Source organism: Bos indicus, chromosome 3, assembly GCF_029378745.1.
Source record: "Bos indicus isolate NIAB-ARS_2022 breed Sahiwal x Tharparkar chromosome 3, NIAB-ARS_B.indTharparkar_mat_pri_1.0, whole genome shotgun sequence".
Classification (NCBI taxonomy): domain Eukaryota; kingdom Metazoa; phylum Chordata; class Mammalia; order Artiodactyla; family Bovidae; genus Bos; species Bos indicus.
Window position 1 is genome coordinate 12734120 of NC_091762.1, and position 16166 is coordinate 12750285.

Sequence of the window (16166 nt, forward strand, 5' to 3'; positions counted from 1 at the left end):
TATTGAATGCTTACATTGTGCTTAGCACTGGGCCATGAGTTTTACATCATTATCTCATTCATACACATGACAGTAGCAACATCCCCTTTGAAAGAAAGTGTTAGTCGCTCAGTTATGTCCAACTCTTTGCAACCCCATAGACTGTAGTCTGCCAGGCTCCTCTGTCCATAGGATTTCCCATCAAGAATCCTGGAGTGGGTAGCCATTTCCTCCTCCAGGGGATTTTCCTGACCCAGGGATTGAACCCAGGTCTCCTGCACTGCAGGCAGGTTTTTTACTGTCTGAGCCACCAGGGAAGCCCTTTAAGTGAATGTAATATTTATCTTGTTTTTACCAGTGTTGAATCTGAGACCTAAAGAGGTTAAGTACTTTAGGTTGTATTAGTTGTAAAGTCATACAACTAATAAGAGGTGGGGACAAGATCTGAATCCATGCCTCACCCCTCCTGAGACAAATAGTGACAGTTGGAAGGTGATAGGTCACAGAGCCAGGTGATAAAGGACCTAAGTGCCACCTTGACACTCTTTATGTTCCCATGGTGCCTTGTGTCTATGAATACTTTGATCCTTACCACATTTTACAAAGTCTTTAAAGAAGATGCATTTTATTTATTTTGTGATACTTCTAAGGTCATGGACATTGCCTGGAATTGATGTCCAATACAATTCCTAATTAGAGAAACAACAGTATGAATATAGAAAAATGTGATTATGAGAAAAATACGGACCATTCACCTAATTCATCCTACATCTGTTATCTCCCCCTCCTAAGAAGGCCAGGGGTCATTTAGTCACAGATACTATGAGTGTGATGATGACAGTGATGTGACTGCCTCCGCCTTTGACCACGCTCATCTCTCAGTCTACTTGGATGTCTCTTCCATGGGAAACTTCTCCTGATTCTCCAGATCTGGGTCAGATTTCCGTTCTTTTGGACTATCAGACTTTTCATTCTATTTAACTTCCTGTCGGCTTTCCTGTCTCCCCATTAGGATGAAAGCTTATCGAGTCTTGCTTGCCACTATTCTCCTGGCACTATGCCTGAAAGTGAAAGTGGCTCAGTCGTGTCCGACTCTTTGCAGCCCCCTGGAATAAGTCCATGGAATCCTCCAGACCAGAATACTGGAGTGGGTAGCCTTTCCCTTCTCCAGGGAGTCTTTCCAACCCAGGAATCAAACAGGAGTCTCCCGCATTGCATGTGGATTCTTTACCAGCTGAGCCACAAGGGAAGCCCAAGAATACTGGAGTGGGTAGCCTATGTTTTCTCCAGTGGATTTTCCCAACCCAGGAATCAAACCAAGGTCTCTTGCATTGCAGGAGGATTCTTTACCAACTGAGCTATACTTATGTAATTAATATATATTGGTCGAGACATTCTTGTAGCAAATTTTGGATTCTAGGATCTTAAATAAAAAATTTCACAGTCTGTTCTCCAGGAAAAGCATGATGGGGCTGTAATTTATTCTTTGCAGCCTTCTCAGATCAGTCTGTATCTTCATTTGAGACAAACGAACCAGGGAATTTTCATAAAGGTCAGACAAGGTACAAGTTGTCTTATGATTCAGATATTTTGTCCTATATAAATGGTTACCTGGAGGTGGCCCAGTAGAGTTCATCAAGGGTCATTTCTGCATTGAATGGGAAGTTTTTCAACACTGGAATGATACAGCCACATCCTTGGATTATGTGGATCTCAACTGGACTGCAGTCTTACCTGATATCTTGTAGCAGAGAGGATAAATTACAGTTTTCCCAGAAGACAGAGTCTGGAGGTTTCTGAAAATAAGAAAACTAAAGCCTTGAGAAGCTATTCATACCAAGATATCTGAGCAGTTCTTAAATATTGTGATCAAATGTTGACTTTCATCATTGAAATTTTCTCACACAGGGTAATGTGCTATTTGGTATTTAAAGAAGGATTCCTCCACTTCCCCTTTTCACTTCATTAATTTGAGCAGCGATACTCAGAGAGTATCGCTGAACTCATTCCCCAGTGCTGGGAACTGGCTTGTCTCCTATGAGATGCTCCTCAGGATGCTAGAGGAGGCTTCTGTGCTGCTGTGGGCATCCTTCTTGGTCCTCGGTAAGTGGTGGGGGGAAGTCTGCTCCCTGGGAAAACTGAGTCTCTCCATAGACAAATAGGTTCTCTGGGCTGGCTGCTGAAAAAAGAGATTTTACTCCCATTTAGAACAGCAGAAAATGAACAAAGGAGAAAGATATCAATTTAATGGAATGATAGGGAAAAAATTATTTCCAAAAATGTGTTCTTCATTTGCTTTTAATTGCTTATTTGAAAAATTCCTTTTACTCTCCAAAAACTGAACTTATTTTTCCATGTAAAAAAAACTACAATTAGATTTTATTACCTCTCTAACCACAGATCACGAAGACCAAGAGTAAAAGATGAACTGACACCCTTGTGAAAGGGCCATGTTCTGACGATGGACTGATGTAGAATGATCTTCTGCTGAGAATAGTTACTTCTTTCTCTGTATTAAGAGATCAAATCTGTTCTAATGTTTGCAAAGAGCGTGAGAAGTTTTCCTTTGATTTTGCTTCCCTGCTTCTGTGTTACTTGCTAATATCTATCCAAATGAGACACTGAATCTCTAGTAGTTCAAGCTTTGGGAAATAAAGACCAGCCAGTCATTTGTACAATGAATTTTGTTAAACGTGTTTGCCTTGTTCTCAGCTATATCTCCAGGCTCTATTTAAGAAGGGAAGAGTTATTAGTGTGACTGGCGCATTATAGGAATTCAGTAAATAGTGAATGAGTGGCTACATGGGGCATAGCACAGTGTTGGGCAATGCAGAGGATGCAGAACATGGAAGACATAGCCTCTGTCCTCAAGAATTGACACTCTGATAAGGAAATCAAGAGTATTTGAACTGGCAATACAAGAAAAATATTGCACAATGGGTTATAGGATAATATGTGATGATAATTAATTATTGCTGATAACCCTGTGTCAGATAGTCTTCTAAGAATATCTCATTGTGTTAATGTATCTAATTCTTTAACAAATGAAGAGCTGGAACTGTTATAAATCCTGTTTTATGGGTGAGGAAACTAAGGCAAGGAGATGACATCTTGCCTTAAGTTTCATGCAGCTGTTAGGTGGCAGAGTCAGGATTCAAACCTCTAATCTGACAGTGTAGTTATGCTTTTAAACATTGCCCCATACGGCATGTCCAGTTGAGGATTTCATGTGAACTCAAATGCGAGGAGTTCTAAATCAAAAGAAAAGTGATGGTGCTGTGGCATAGACGTATCTCAGAGGGCTTCATGGAAGAGATGGAATTTCACCTGGGCTTTAATGCATGGGTGTAATTTGCTTTTGCTTCATACTGAGGTAGGAGGAAAACACTCCAGGCAAGAAGATAGCAAAGCTAAGCCTCAGCAGCAGCCACAGTTATGCTAAAAAATAATTCTAGCAACCCTTAACTAACAACTTACTAATTTAACTTCTTAAAATAAGGCCAGAAGGTAACTTTGATGGTCCTAATTTTACAGATGAAGAAATTAATTGAGGCTTGGAGGTTCTATGTAGCTTGCCCAGGGTCACACAGCTAAAATTCAAACCTGTTTCCACCTGAGTCTGCAGCCTGAGACTCTGACCATGACATCATCTTGTTTCTCCAGGGTGGGTGGATCTGCGCATGTTTTTCCTCCTTTTGGGGGGAAGTTGAAAGTGGCAGGTGGACCTCAGGGTGAAATGGTTTGGGACTCATTGTCTTGTGCTGACACCTGACTCTTTACTCTCTTGCAGCAGCTCCAGTCAGTGGACCATTTGGTAAGTCCTTCTTTTCCTTTCTCTTTACATTTCTGGATGTCCTAACAGCCATCCTGTATCTCAAATATTTGTCAAAAGGGACCTTGTCATGCCCGCATCCTTTTCTTGAGGACTACGGGCAGATAAAAACACGTCTTAGGACTCTGACCCTAAGAGTTTGGGGGTCACACTCCAGGACCAAACTTGCTGTTGTGCTGGATGATCTTGGAGGAGGACCTGGGATATATGTCATGGAATTCAAGAAGGTGTATCTCCTTCTGATGTGCAATTCTAGCTGATCTGACAGAATGCATAGACTCCTGAGGGGGGAAGCATAGAAATAAACTATTACCTCAATAAGGGAGGTAGAGGTGCAAACAACTTGCTGGCTTCTCCATATTTCCCCCAGTTTGATAGATCAGTTGCATGCTCATACTCAGCTGCTTCAGTCATGTCCTACTCTTTGATCCCGTGGACTGCACCCTGCTCGGCTCCTCTGTCTATGCGATTTCCCAGGCAAGAATACTGGAGTGGGTTGCCATTTCCTCCTTCAGGGGTTCTTCCCCACCTAGGGATCAAAGCCATGTCTTCTGTGGCTCCTGCATTGGCAGGCGGATTCTTTACCATGAGTCACCTGGGAAGCCTCTGACAAATCACTGCCCCTAAGCAAGTGCAACCAACTAATCCCAAACTTCAGTATTCTTTGTAGATATTTCTCTGTTAATAAGCTCAGATCATGATGACTTTGAGCCCCTATCCTACTACTTAGCAGAAAGTCCAGGCCTCTTTGGGGAGCTGTTTCCAGGAATTTTGGCAGTCCCTGAGGATTCATTCAAGTCTCCTCTATCCAGGGAGCTGATTATGGTCAGTTAACTCCAGCCAGCGGGAGCCACTGCCCCTTGATGCAGTGTCCCGTGAAACTTCCCAGAAGAGTCTTCCGCTCAGTGCCATGGATACAGACTTTTTCCCACAAGTAACTGGGAGGAGATCATAACTTGACAAAGCTTTCTTAAAAGTCCTATGATGGTGAAATAAAATACAGAGAGTGTCAGCCAGTAGACGTGGGTAATCTCAGAACCCACTGTCTCCGTCCTAACCTCAGAAAGACCCTGACAAGATGTGTCTCCTCCTGGCCACAGGGTTGCCTGTATGTAGCAGGGGCAGCTTACTTGGTGTGGCAAGGAATGAAGCTGTGTCCACCAAAGGAAGTTTTCCCTTCTCCCTAGAAAAAGACCCACTGCCCAAGTCTCCATTTCCTCAATCCCAGGCTCTTCCCAGGAACATAGATAATGCAGATTCCTATTCTCTTCAAGAGAAACACAGTCCCATACCTGCTGGGGACATAGTATATCTGTACAAACCTCTAAAGAAAGAGAGAGAAAAAAGGTCTGCAGAGACACGTGAATGTTTATATAACCAAACAGAACACTTAGTTTTCTTGTTTAGAACAAGCATTCAGGTCACTCTACAGTTTTTGCCCCCAGAGTATTTTCACTACATTTGCATATAATTCTAAGGTGTATTTGGGCACTTCTTATGGAAAAAGTTGAGAATAGGTAAAGTCTCAGGGCTTCCCTGGTGGCTCAGCAGGAAAAAAAAAAAAAAAAAATCCACCCGCAATGCAGGAGCTGTAGGAGATGTGGGTTCAATCCTTAGGTCAGGAAAGTCCCCTGGAGGAGGACATGGCCACCCACTCCAGTGTTCTTGCCTAGAGAATCCCATGGACAGAGGAGCCTGGAGGGCTGTAGTTCATAGGGTCATAAACAGTCAGACACGGCTGAAGCGACATAGCACTCATGCATGAAAAGTCTCAAGCTTTAAAAAAAGTAATTGCTTATACACCTTTAAATACAGATAGTCCTTATCTGAGTATGACATGTACTAAGATAAAAACACACTTAAGTGATTCCACTTACAATTTTACGGTAAACTGCATATCCTCAACACTGAGATATTATTTTTGAAAAAAAGATAATATAAATGGAAATAATTTACTTTGTTTTCTACATCACAAAATTTAGATTACCATAGGCAATTTGTAGAACAAAGCATGAAGCAAATATTGATTTTTTTTTTTTTTGGTATGTGATCGCAGTCACAGCTGCAGGCATCATGACTGTGTGCAAGGCAGGAAAGAGGGGGAGGGAGCAGTAGGAAACTCAAATGGCAGAGGAGCTCCCCTGCTATGGTTCTCTCCCTTCATCATAAAGGAAAAGCCTTTTCCCAGAATCCTCACCCCTTAGTTCACTCCTAGCTTTATTCTTCTGACATCTCCTTACTCAGAACTGTGTCACATTGCTGGGCAGTTAGTGCTTCCATTTTTCAAACTTATCGGCAGGCAATAGGCTCAACAGATGGGCCCTGAGACTAACTTTCAGAAGCCAAACAAGTATTGTCCCTATCACTGATTTCCCCTCTTCAGTCGTTAACAGATTTTGCTCTACTACATTTGTCAGTGACTTTGGAGGCATCAGAGCAGTGGTCTCACAAAACTTTTACCACCTTCATGAATTACTGCATCTTTGACAGAATCAGAAGTATCACTTTAACAATCAGTTTTCATTGTACATACCATGAAAGATTAGCCTGTCAAAGCATTGTTCTGTCTAGATAGCAGCATTAAAGGAGTGAGAAAGTTTGTGTGGATATTTGTGAATAATTTGGTTTGCAATTACTTTTATTATGTCAAAGATGGAAACTTTTTTTTCTACCCTCTTATGTTTATAATGGAGGGTTGCAAATTAAACTGACAAAAGACAGATTGGCAAGAGAAAAGAAAAATTTTTATTCAAAACTTCAGGAGTACATAGAAAAATATAACCTAAGGAGGCATTAGAATTGGGGAATTATGTAATATCTGGATTGGAAAGAAGGGGAGAAGGGCAAGAAGGTCACCTGGTTGTTGTTGTCCAGTTGCTCAGTCGTGTCTGACTCTTTGAGACCCCAGGTACTGCAGCACGGAAGTGTTCCCTGTCCTTCACCATCTCCCGGAGTTTGCTCAAACTCATGTCCATTGAGCCAGGGATGCCATCCAGCCATCTCATCCTCTGTCGCTCCTTTCTCCTCTTGCCCTCAACCTTTCCCAGCATCAGGCAGGGTGTTTTCCAGTGACTCAGCTCTTTGCATCAGGTGGCCAAAGAATCGGAGCTTCAGCTTCAGTATCAGTGCGTCCAATGAATATTCAAGGTTGATTTCCTTTAGGATTGACTGGAAGGCCACTTACTGGAAAACAAATAAGTTTTAGGAGAGATAAATAGGCCCTTAAAAGAATAGATGGGAGCTAAGCTAGTGTTGTCACAATATCTGTTTAGCTGTGGTGTTGACTTTCAGTACCTGGTGATAAGAAATGATCATTTATTTGCTCCTGGGGAGGTGATTTATGACAATTGAACTGTTTTCAGTGGCTTTGCTTTTAGGCAGATAAGGGAATTCAGAATAAAAATAAATAAATAGAATCTTTTATCTTATGCCCTCAGTTCAGAATAATTTTTATGCCACAGTTGTACCTTCACCCGTCATTTACTAACTCTCACAACCTTGAAACTACAAACTTAGAAAATAAACATTCAGATAAGAAAGAACCACAGTAATAACTGTGGTAAGTAAAATTAAAACAAAACCCACCAACCCAGAATTCTTACAAAGGTAAGAAAGAGAGCAAATGCTTTTAGTACTAAATCAGCATTAAATCAAATCCCTTACGCTTATACAGTGGAAATGAGAAATAGATTTAAGGGACTAGATCTTATACAGTGCCTGATGAACTATGGACAGAGGTTTGTGACACTGTATAGGAGACAGGGATCAAGACCATCCCCAAGGGGCAAAAAAATGCAAAAAAGCAAAATGGCTGTCTGAGGAGGCCTTACAAATAGCTGTGAAAAGAAGAGAATCCAAAAGCAAAGGAGAAAAGGAAAGATAAACCCATTTGAATGCAGAGTTCCAAAGAATAGCAAGGAGAGATAAGAAAGCCTTCCTCAGTGATCAGTGTATTAGAGAAGGAAATGGCAACCCACTCCAGTGTTCTTGCCTGGAGAATCCCAGGGACAGTGGAGCCTAGTGGGCTGCCGTCTATGGGGTCACACAGAGTCGGACATGACTGAAATGACTTAGCAGTAGCACCAGTGATCAGTGCAAAAAACTAGAGGAAAACAATAGAATGGGAATGACTAGAGATCTCTTCAAGAAAATTAGAGATGCCAAGGGAACAATTCAGCAAAAGATGGGCACAATAAAGGACAGAAATGGTATGAACCTAACAGAAGCAGAAGATATTAAGAAGAGGTGGCAAGAATACACAGAAGAACTGTACAAAAAAGATCTTCACGACCCAGATAATCACGATGGTGTGATTACTCATCTAGAGCCAGACATCCTGGAATGCAAAGTCAAGTGGGCCTTAGGAAGCATCACTATGAACAAAGTTAGTGGACGTGATGGAATTTCAGTAGAGCTATTTCAAATCCTAAAAGATGATGCTGCAAAAGTGCTGCACTCAATATACCAGCAAATTTGGAAAACTCAGCAGTGGCCACAGGACTGGAAAAGGTCAGTTTTCATTCCAATCCCCAAAAAAGGTAATGCCAAAGAATGCTCAGACTACCACACAATTGCACTCATCTCACACGCTAGTAAAGCAATGCTTAAAATTCTCCAAGCCAGACTTCAACAATACATGAACTGTGAACTTCCAAATATCCAAGCTGGTTTTAGAAAAGTCAGAGGAACCAGAGATCAAATTGCCAACATCTGTTGGATCATCGAGAAAGCAGGAGAGTTCTAGAAAAACATCTATTTCTGCTTTATTGACTACACCAAAGCCTTTGACTGTGTGGATCACAAGAAACTGCAGAAAATTCTTTTTTTTTTTTTGCAGAAGTAATATATACATATATATATATATATATATATTATTTTTACTTTACAATATTGTATTGGTGTTGCCATACATCAACATGAATCCGCCATGGGTGTACACGTGTTCCCCATCCTGAACCCCCCTCCCAGCTCCCTCCCTGTACCATCCCTCTGGGTCATCCCAGTGCACCAGCCCCAAGCATCCTGTATCCTGCATCGAACCTGGACTGGCGATTAGTTTCTTATATGATATTATACATGTTTCAATGCCATTCTCCCAAATCATCCCACCCTCTCCCTCTCCCACAGAGTCCAAAATACTGTTCTATACATCTGTGTCTCTTGCTGTCTTGCATACAGGGTTATCGTTACCGTCTTTCTAAATTCCATATATATACGTTTGTATACTGTATTGGTGTTTTTCTTTCTGGCTTACTTCACTCTGTATAATAGGCTCCAGTTTCATCCACCTCAGTGGAACTGATTCAAATGTATTCTTTTTAATGGCTGAGTAATACTCCATTGTGTATATGAACCACAGCTTTCTTATCCATTCATCTGCTGATGGACATCTAGGTTGCTTCCATGTCCTGGCTATTATAAACAGTGCTGCGATGAACATTGGGGTACACGTGTCTTTTTCAATTCTGGTTTCATCAGTGTGTATGCCCAGCACTGGGATTGCTGGGTCATAAGGCAGTTCTATTTCCAGTTTTTTAAGGAATCTCCACACTGTTCTCCATAGTGGCTGTCCTAGTTTGCATTCCCACCAACAGTGTAAGAAGGTTCCCTTTTCTCCACACCCTCTCCAGCATTTATTGCTTGTAGACTTTTGGATTGCAGCCATTCTGACTGGCTTGAAATGGTACCTCATAGTGGTTTTGATTTGCATTTCTGTGATAATGAGTGATGTTGAGCATCTTTTCATGTGTTTGTTAGCCATCTGTATGTCTTCTTTGGAGAAATGTCTATTTAGTTCTTCGGCCCATTTTTTGATTGGTCGTTTATTTTTCTGTAATTGAGCTACAGGAGTTGCTTGTATATTTTTGAGATTAGTTGTTTGTTAGTTGCTTCATTTGCTGTTATTTTCTCCCATTCCATTGGCTGTCTTTTCAGCTTGCTTATAGTTTCCTTTGTTGTGCAGCAGCTTTTAATTTTAATTAGGTCCCATTTGTTTATTTTTGCTTTTATTTCCAATATTCTGGGAGGTGGGTCATAGAGGATCCTGCTGTGATTTATGTCGGAGAGTGTTTTGCCTATGTTCTCCTCTAGGAGTTTTATAGTTTCTGGTCTTACATTTAGGTCTTTAATCTATTTTGAGTTTATTTTTGTGTATGGTGTTAGAAAGTGTTCTAATTTCATTCTTTTACAAGTGGTTGACCAGTTTTCCCAGCACCACTTGTTAAAGAAATTGTCTTTAATCCATTGTATATTCTTGCCTCCTTTGTCAAAGATAAGGTGTCCATAGGTGTGTGGATTTATCTCTGGGCTTTCTATTTTGTTCCACTGATCTATATTTCTGTCTTTGTGCCAGTACCATACTGTCTTGATGACTGTGGCTTTGTAGTAGATCCTGAAGTCAGGCAGGTTGATTCCTCCAGTTCATTCTTCTTTCTCAAGATTGCTCTGGCTATTTGAAGTTTTTTATATTTCCATACAAATTGTGAAATTATTTGTTCTAGTTCTGTGAAAAATACCATCAGTAGCTTGATAGGGATTGAATTGAATCTATAGATTGCTTTGGGTAGTATACTCATTTTCACTATATTGATTCTTCCAATCCATAAAGATGGTATATTTCTCCATCTATTAGTGTCCTCTTTGATTTCTTTCACCAGTGTTTTATAGTTTTCTATATATAGGTCTTTAGTTTCTTTAGATAGGTATATTCTTAAGTATTTTATTCTTTTCGTTGCAATGGTGAATGGAATTGTTTCCTTAATTTCTCTTTCTGTTGTCTCATTATTAGTGTATAGGAATGCAAGGGATTTCTGTGTGTTGATTTTATATCCTGCAACTTTATTCATTGATTAGCTCTAGTAATTTTCTGGTGGAGTCTTTAGGGTTTTCAATGTAGAGAATCATGTCATCTGCAAACAGTGAGAGTTTTACTTCTTTTCCAATTTGGATTCCTTTTATTTCTTTTTCTGCTCTGATTGCTGTGGCCCAAACTTCTAAAACTATGTTGAATAGTAGTGATGAAAGTGGGCATCCTTGTCTTGTTCCTGGCTTTAGGGGAAATACTTTAAAATTTTCAGCATTGAGGATAAAGTTTGCTGTGGGTTTGTCATATATAGCCTTTATTATGTTGAGGTATATTCCTTCTATTCCTGCTTCTGGAGAGTTTTTATCATAAATGGATGTTGAATTTTGTCAAAGGCTTTCACTGCATCTATTGAGATAATCATATGGCTTTTATTTTTCAATTTGTTAATGTGGTGTATTACATTGATTGATTTGCAGATATTGAAGAATCCTTGCATCCCTGGGATAAAGCCCACTTGGTCATGGTGTATGATTTTAATGTGTTGTTGGATTCTGATTGCTAGAATTTTGTTAAGGATTTTTGCATCTATGTTCACCAGTGATATTGGCCTGTAGTTTTCTTTTTTGTGGGATCTTTATCAGGTTTTGGTATTAGGGTGATGGTGGCCTCATAGAATGAGTTTGGAAGTTTACCTTCCTCTGCAATTTTCTGGAAGAGTTTGAGTAGGATAGGTGTTAGCTCTTCTCTAAATTTTTGATAGAATTCAGCTGTGAAGCCGTCTGGACCTGGGCTTTTGTTTGCTGGAAGATTTCTGATTACAGTTTCAATTTCAGTGTTTGTGATGGGTCTGTTAAGATTTTCTATTTCTTCCTGGTCCAGTTTTGGAAAGTTGTACTTTTCTAAGAATTTGTCCATTTCTTCCACGTTGTCCATTTTATTGGCATATAATTGCTGCTAGTAGTCTTTTATGATCCTTTGTATTTCTGTGTTGTCTGTTGTGATCTCTCCATTTTCATTTCTAATTTTATTGATTTGATTTTTCTCCCTGTGTTTCTTGATGAGTCTGGATAATGGTTTGTCAATTTTATGTATCCTTTCAAAGAACCAGCTTTTGGCTTTGTTGATTTTTGCTATGGTCTCTTTTGTTTCTTTTGCATTTATTTCTGCCCTAATTTTTAAGATTTCTTTCCTTCTACTAACCCTGGGGTTCTTCATTTCTTCCTTTTCTAGTTGCTTTAGGTGTAGAGTTAGGTTATTTATTTGACTTTTTTCTTGTTTCTTGAGGTATGCCTGTATTGCTATGAACTTTCCCCTTAGCACTGCTTTTACAGTGTCCCACAGGTTTTGGGTTGTTGTGTTTTCATTTCCCTTCATTTCTATGCATATTTTGATTTCTTTTTTGATTTATTCTGTTATTTGCTGGTTATTCAGCAGCGTGTTGTTCAGCCTCCATATGTTGGAATTTTTAATAGTTTTTCTCCTGTAGTTGATACCTAACCTTACTGCATTGTAGTCAGAAAAGATGCTTGGAATGATTTCAATTTTTTTTTTTTTAAATTTACCAAGGCTTGATTTATGGTCCAGGATGTGATCTATCCTGGAGAAGGTTCTGTGTGTGCTTTAGAAAAAGGTGAAATTCATTGTTTTGGGGTAAAATATCCTATAGGTATCAGTTAGGTCTAACTGGTCTATTGTATCATTTAAAGTTTGTGTTTCCTTGTTAATTTTCTGTTTAGTTGATCTATCCAAGGTGTGAGTGGGCGTATTAAAGTCTCCCACTATTATTGTGTTATTGTTAATTTCCCCTTTCATACTTGTTAGCATTTGTCTTACATATTGTGGTGCTATGTTGGGTGCATATATATTTATAATTGTTATATCTTCTTCTTGGATTGATCCTTTGATCAGTATGTAGTGTCCTTCTTTGTCTCTTTTCACAGCCTTTGTTTTAAAGTCTATTTTATCTGATATGAGTATTGCTACTCCTGCTTTCTTTTGGTCTCTATTTGCACAGAATATCTTTTTCCAGCCCTTCACTTTCAGTCTGTATGTGTCCCCTGTTTTGAGGTGGGTCTCTTGTAGACAACATATGTAGGGGTCTTGTTTTTATATCTATTCAGCCAGTCTTTGTCTTTTGGTTGGGGCATTCAACCAATTTACGTTTAAGGTAATTATTGATAAGTATAATCCTGTTGCCATTTATTTATTGTTTTGGGTTTGAGTTTATACACTCTTTCTGTGTTTCCTGTCTAGAGAATATCCTTTAACATTTGTTGGAGAGCTGGTTTGGTGGTGCTGAATTCTCTCAGCTGTTGCTTGTCTGTAAAGCTTTTGATTTCTCCTTCGTATTTGAATGAGATCTTTGCTGGGTACAGTAATCTGGGCTGTAGGTTATTTTCTTTTATTACTTTAAGTATGTCTTGCCATTCCCTCCTGGCCTGGACAGTTTCTATTGAAAGATCAGCTGTTGTCCTTATGGGAATCCCCTTGTGTGTTATTTGTTGTTTTTCCCTTGGTGCTTTTAATATTTGTTCTTTGTGTTTGATCTTTGTTAATTTGATTAATATGTGTCTTGGGGTGTTTCGCCTTGGGTTTATCCTGTTTAGGACTCTCTGGGTTTCTTGGACTTGGGTGATTATTTCCTTCCCATTTTAGGAAAGTTTTCAACTATTATCTTCTCAAGTATTTTCTCATGGTCTTTCTTTTTGTCTTCTTCTGGGACTCCTATGATTCAAACGTTGGAGCGTTTAATATTGTCCTGGAGGTCTCTGAGATTGTCCTCGTTTCTTTTCTTTTTTCTTTTTTTCTCTCTGATTCATATATTTCTACCATTCTATCTTCTACTTCACTAATCTTATCTTCTGCCTCCGTTATTTACTATTCGTTGCCTCCAGAGTGTTTTTTACCTCATTTATTGCATTATTCATTATATATTGACTCTTTTTTTATTTCTTCTAGGTCCTTGTTAAACCCTTCTTGCATCTTCTCAACCCTTGTCTCCAGGTTATTTATCTGTGATTACATTTTGATTTCAAGATTTTGGATCATTTTCACTATCATTATTTGGAATTATTTATAGGTCGATTCCCTATCTTTTCCTCTTTTGTTTGGTTTGGTGGGCACTTATCCTGTTCCTTTACCTTCTGGGTATTCCTCTGTCTCTTCATCTTGTTTATATTGCTGAGCTTGGGGTCGCCTTTCTGTATTCTGGCAGTTTGTAGAGTTGTCTTTATTGTGGAGTTTCCTCACTGTGGGTGGGGTTGTATGGGTGGCTTATCAAGGTTTCTTGGTTAGGGAAGCTTGTGTCGGTGTTCTGGTGGGTGGAGCTAGATTTCTTCTCTCTGGAGTGCAATGAAGTGTCCAGTAATTAGTTATGAGATGTCAATGGTTTTGGAGTAACTTTGGGCAGCCTGTATATTGAAGCTCAGGGCTGTGTTCCTGTGTTCCTGGAGAATTTGCGTGGTATGTCTTCCTGTGGAACTTGTTGGCCCTTGGGTGGTGCTTGGTTTCAGTGTAGGTATGGAGGCGTTTGGTGAGCTCCTGTTGATTAATGTTCCTTGGAGTCAGGAGTTCTCTGGTGTTCTCAAGATTTGGACTTAAGCCTCCTGCCTCTGGTTTTCAGTCTTATTTTTACAGTAGTTTCAAGACTTCTCCTTCTACACAGCACCACTGATAAAACATCTAGGTTAAAGATGAAAAGTTTCTCCATGGTGAGGGACACCCAGAGAGGTTCACAGAATTACATGGAGAAGAGGGAGGAGGGAGTTAGAGGTGACCCGAATGAGATGAGGTGGAATCAAAAGAGGAGAGAGCAAGCTAGCCAGTTATCACTTCCTTATGTGTGCTCTATAGTCTGGACCACTCAGAGATGTTCATGGAGTTATACAGAGCAGAGAAGAGGGAGGAAGGAGACAGAGGTGGCCAGGAGGATAAAAAGTGGGCAATTAAAAGGAGAGAGACAGATCCAGCCAGGAATCAGTTCCCTATGTGTTCCCCACCGTCTGGAACACGCTGGTGATTCACAGAGTTGGGTAGAGAAGAGAAGCGGGAGGGAGGAGACAGAGACGACCTGGTGGAGAAAAAGGAAAGTCCAAAGGGGGAGAGAGCAGTCAAGCCAGTAATCTCACTCCCAAGTAAAAATGGGTATAGAAGATTGGGTTCTTAAAGGTACAAAATTGATAACAAATACCAAAAAGCAAAGATTAAAAATCTAGAGTAGAGGTTGGATTTTCAAAAATACAATATTAAAGAAAAGAAGAAGAAGAAAAAAAAAAAACAAGACAAAGTCACAAAAATTATTTAAATATATATATATATATGAAGTTTGCTTTAAAAAAATAGGGTCTCTTTTTTTTTTCAAAGTAATAGTAGGCTATAAAAATGAAAATTAAAGGAGTAATAGAGGATTTAAAATTTAAAAAAAAATTAAAAAAAAAGAATGATAGTAAAAATAGTAAAAATATATCTAGGACTTTCTCTGGTGTTGCTGTAGTCAGTGTGGGGTCAGTTCATTTTTGGATAGTTCCTTGGTCTGGCTTATATTTCTAAAGATTATGAGATGGCTGGATGGCATCACTGACTTGATGGACGTGAGTCTGGGTGAACTCCGGGAGTTGGTGATGGACAGGGAGGCCTGGCGTGCTGCTATTCATGGGGTCGCAAAGAGTCAGACACGACTGATCGACTGATCTGATCTGATCTGATAAGCTGCTTCCTATGTAGTTGGTACTAACTACAGGGTTTTAATCTATTGCACCTCTCACTTCCAAGGTGGTTCCCTCTGTTTTAGCTTCTTCTGTTTGCTGGTCTCTTCAGTGTCTGATTTCCTCCCTGTCACTAGTGGGGGCAGTGGTGGACACTTTTTTTAGGTTCATTTGTTCAGTCGCGCTGTGGGGAGGGAGGGACGCTGCAAACAAATAACACTGGCATGTGCTTGCAGTGTCGCAGCCACAGTGGGCCTGCCCCCGCTCACGGCGCTTGTGTCTTCTCTGCCCACACTGCTCAGGCTGTAGATTGCTCTGTTGGGAACCGTCCAAGGCCGGTCCTGGGCTGCATGCACCTCCCACGTCTAAGCCGCTCAGGTTCAGGCATTTGGGTAGTCCTCAGAGGTGCACACTCTGTTGGGCCTGTGTTTTGTGCCCTTCCCAGGTCCGAACAGCTCAGGTGATGAGGTGTCTGGCAAGCGTGGTCACTGCGACTTATCACCTCCCCCTTCCCTGCCACTCGGTTTTATGAGTGTACAACCAGCACACCTTCTCAGGCGGATGTTGTCCGTCCAGAACCCCAAGAAGTCTTAGTTAGCAAAGAAGACTGCTTGCAGTTTGGTAGATAATGTCTCTCTGGGGCTGTGATTGCCCCCTTCTGCCTCTGGCTGCCAGTCACCAGAGAGGGATGGTCTGTAGCCGGCTAGTTCTGTTCAGTCCTTTGTTCTGTGCGCGGGCCTGGTGGAGTCTTAGGTTAGGACTTTTCGTGTGGTAGCTATCCCACAGTCTGGTTTGCTAGCCCAAGTTAGTTCACTCAGATTGCCCTCAGGGCATTCAGGCCTGGTCC

The 16166-nt window shown here is 40.4% G+C and overlaps 1 protein-coding gene across 1 annotated transcript in view; it reads left to right on the plus strand.

Annotated features, from left to right (window-relative positions):
- Positions 1-1959: 1959 nt before the first annotated feature.
- FCRL4 (Fc receptor like 4) overlaps positions 1960-16166 on the plus strand; it is a 47093-nt gene continuing 32886 nt past the window's right edge. The window contains exons 1-2 of the mRNA XM_070784175.1: positions 1960-2082; positions 3770-3793. Coding sequence (XP_070640276.1) covers positions 2022-2082; positions 3770-3793 — 85 coding nt within the window. The 5' untranslated portion in view covers positions 1960-2021. The remainder of the gene's footprint in view (positions 2083-3769; positions 3794-16166) is intronic.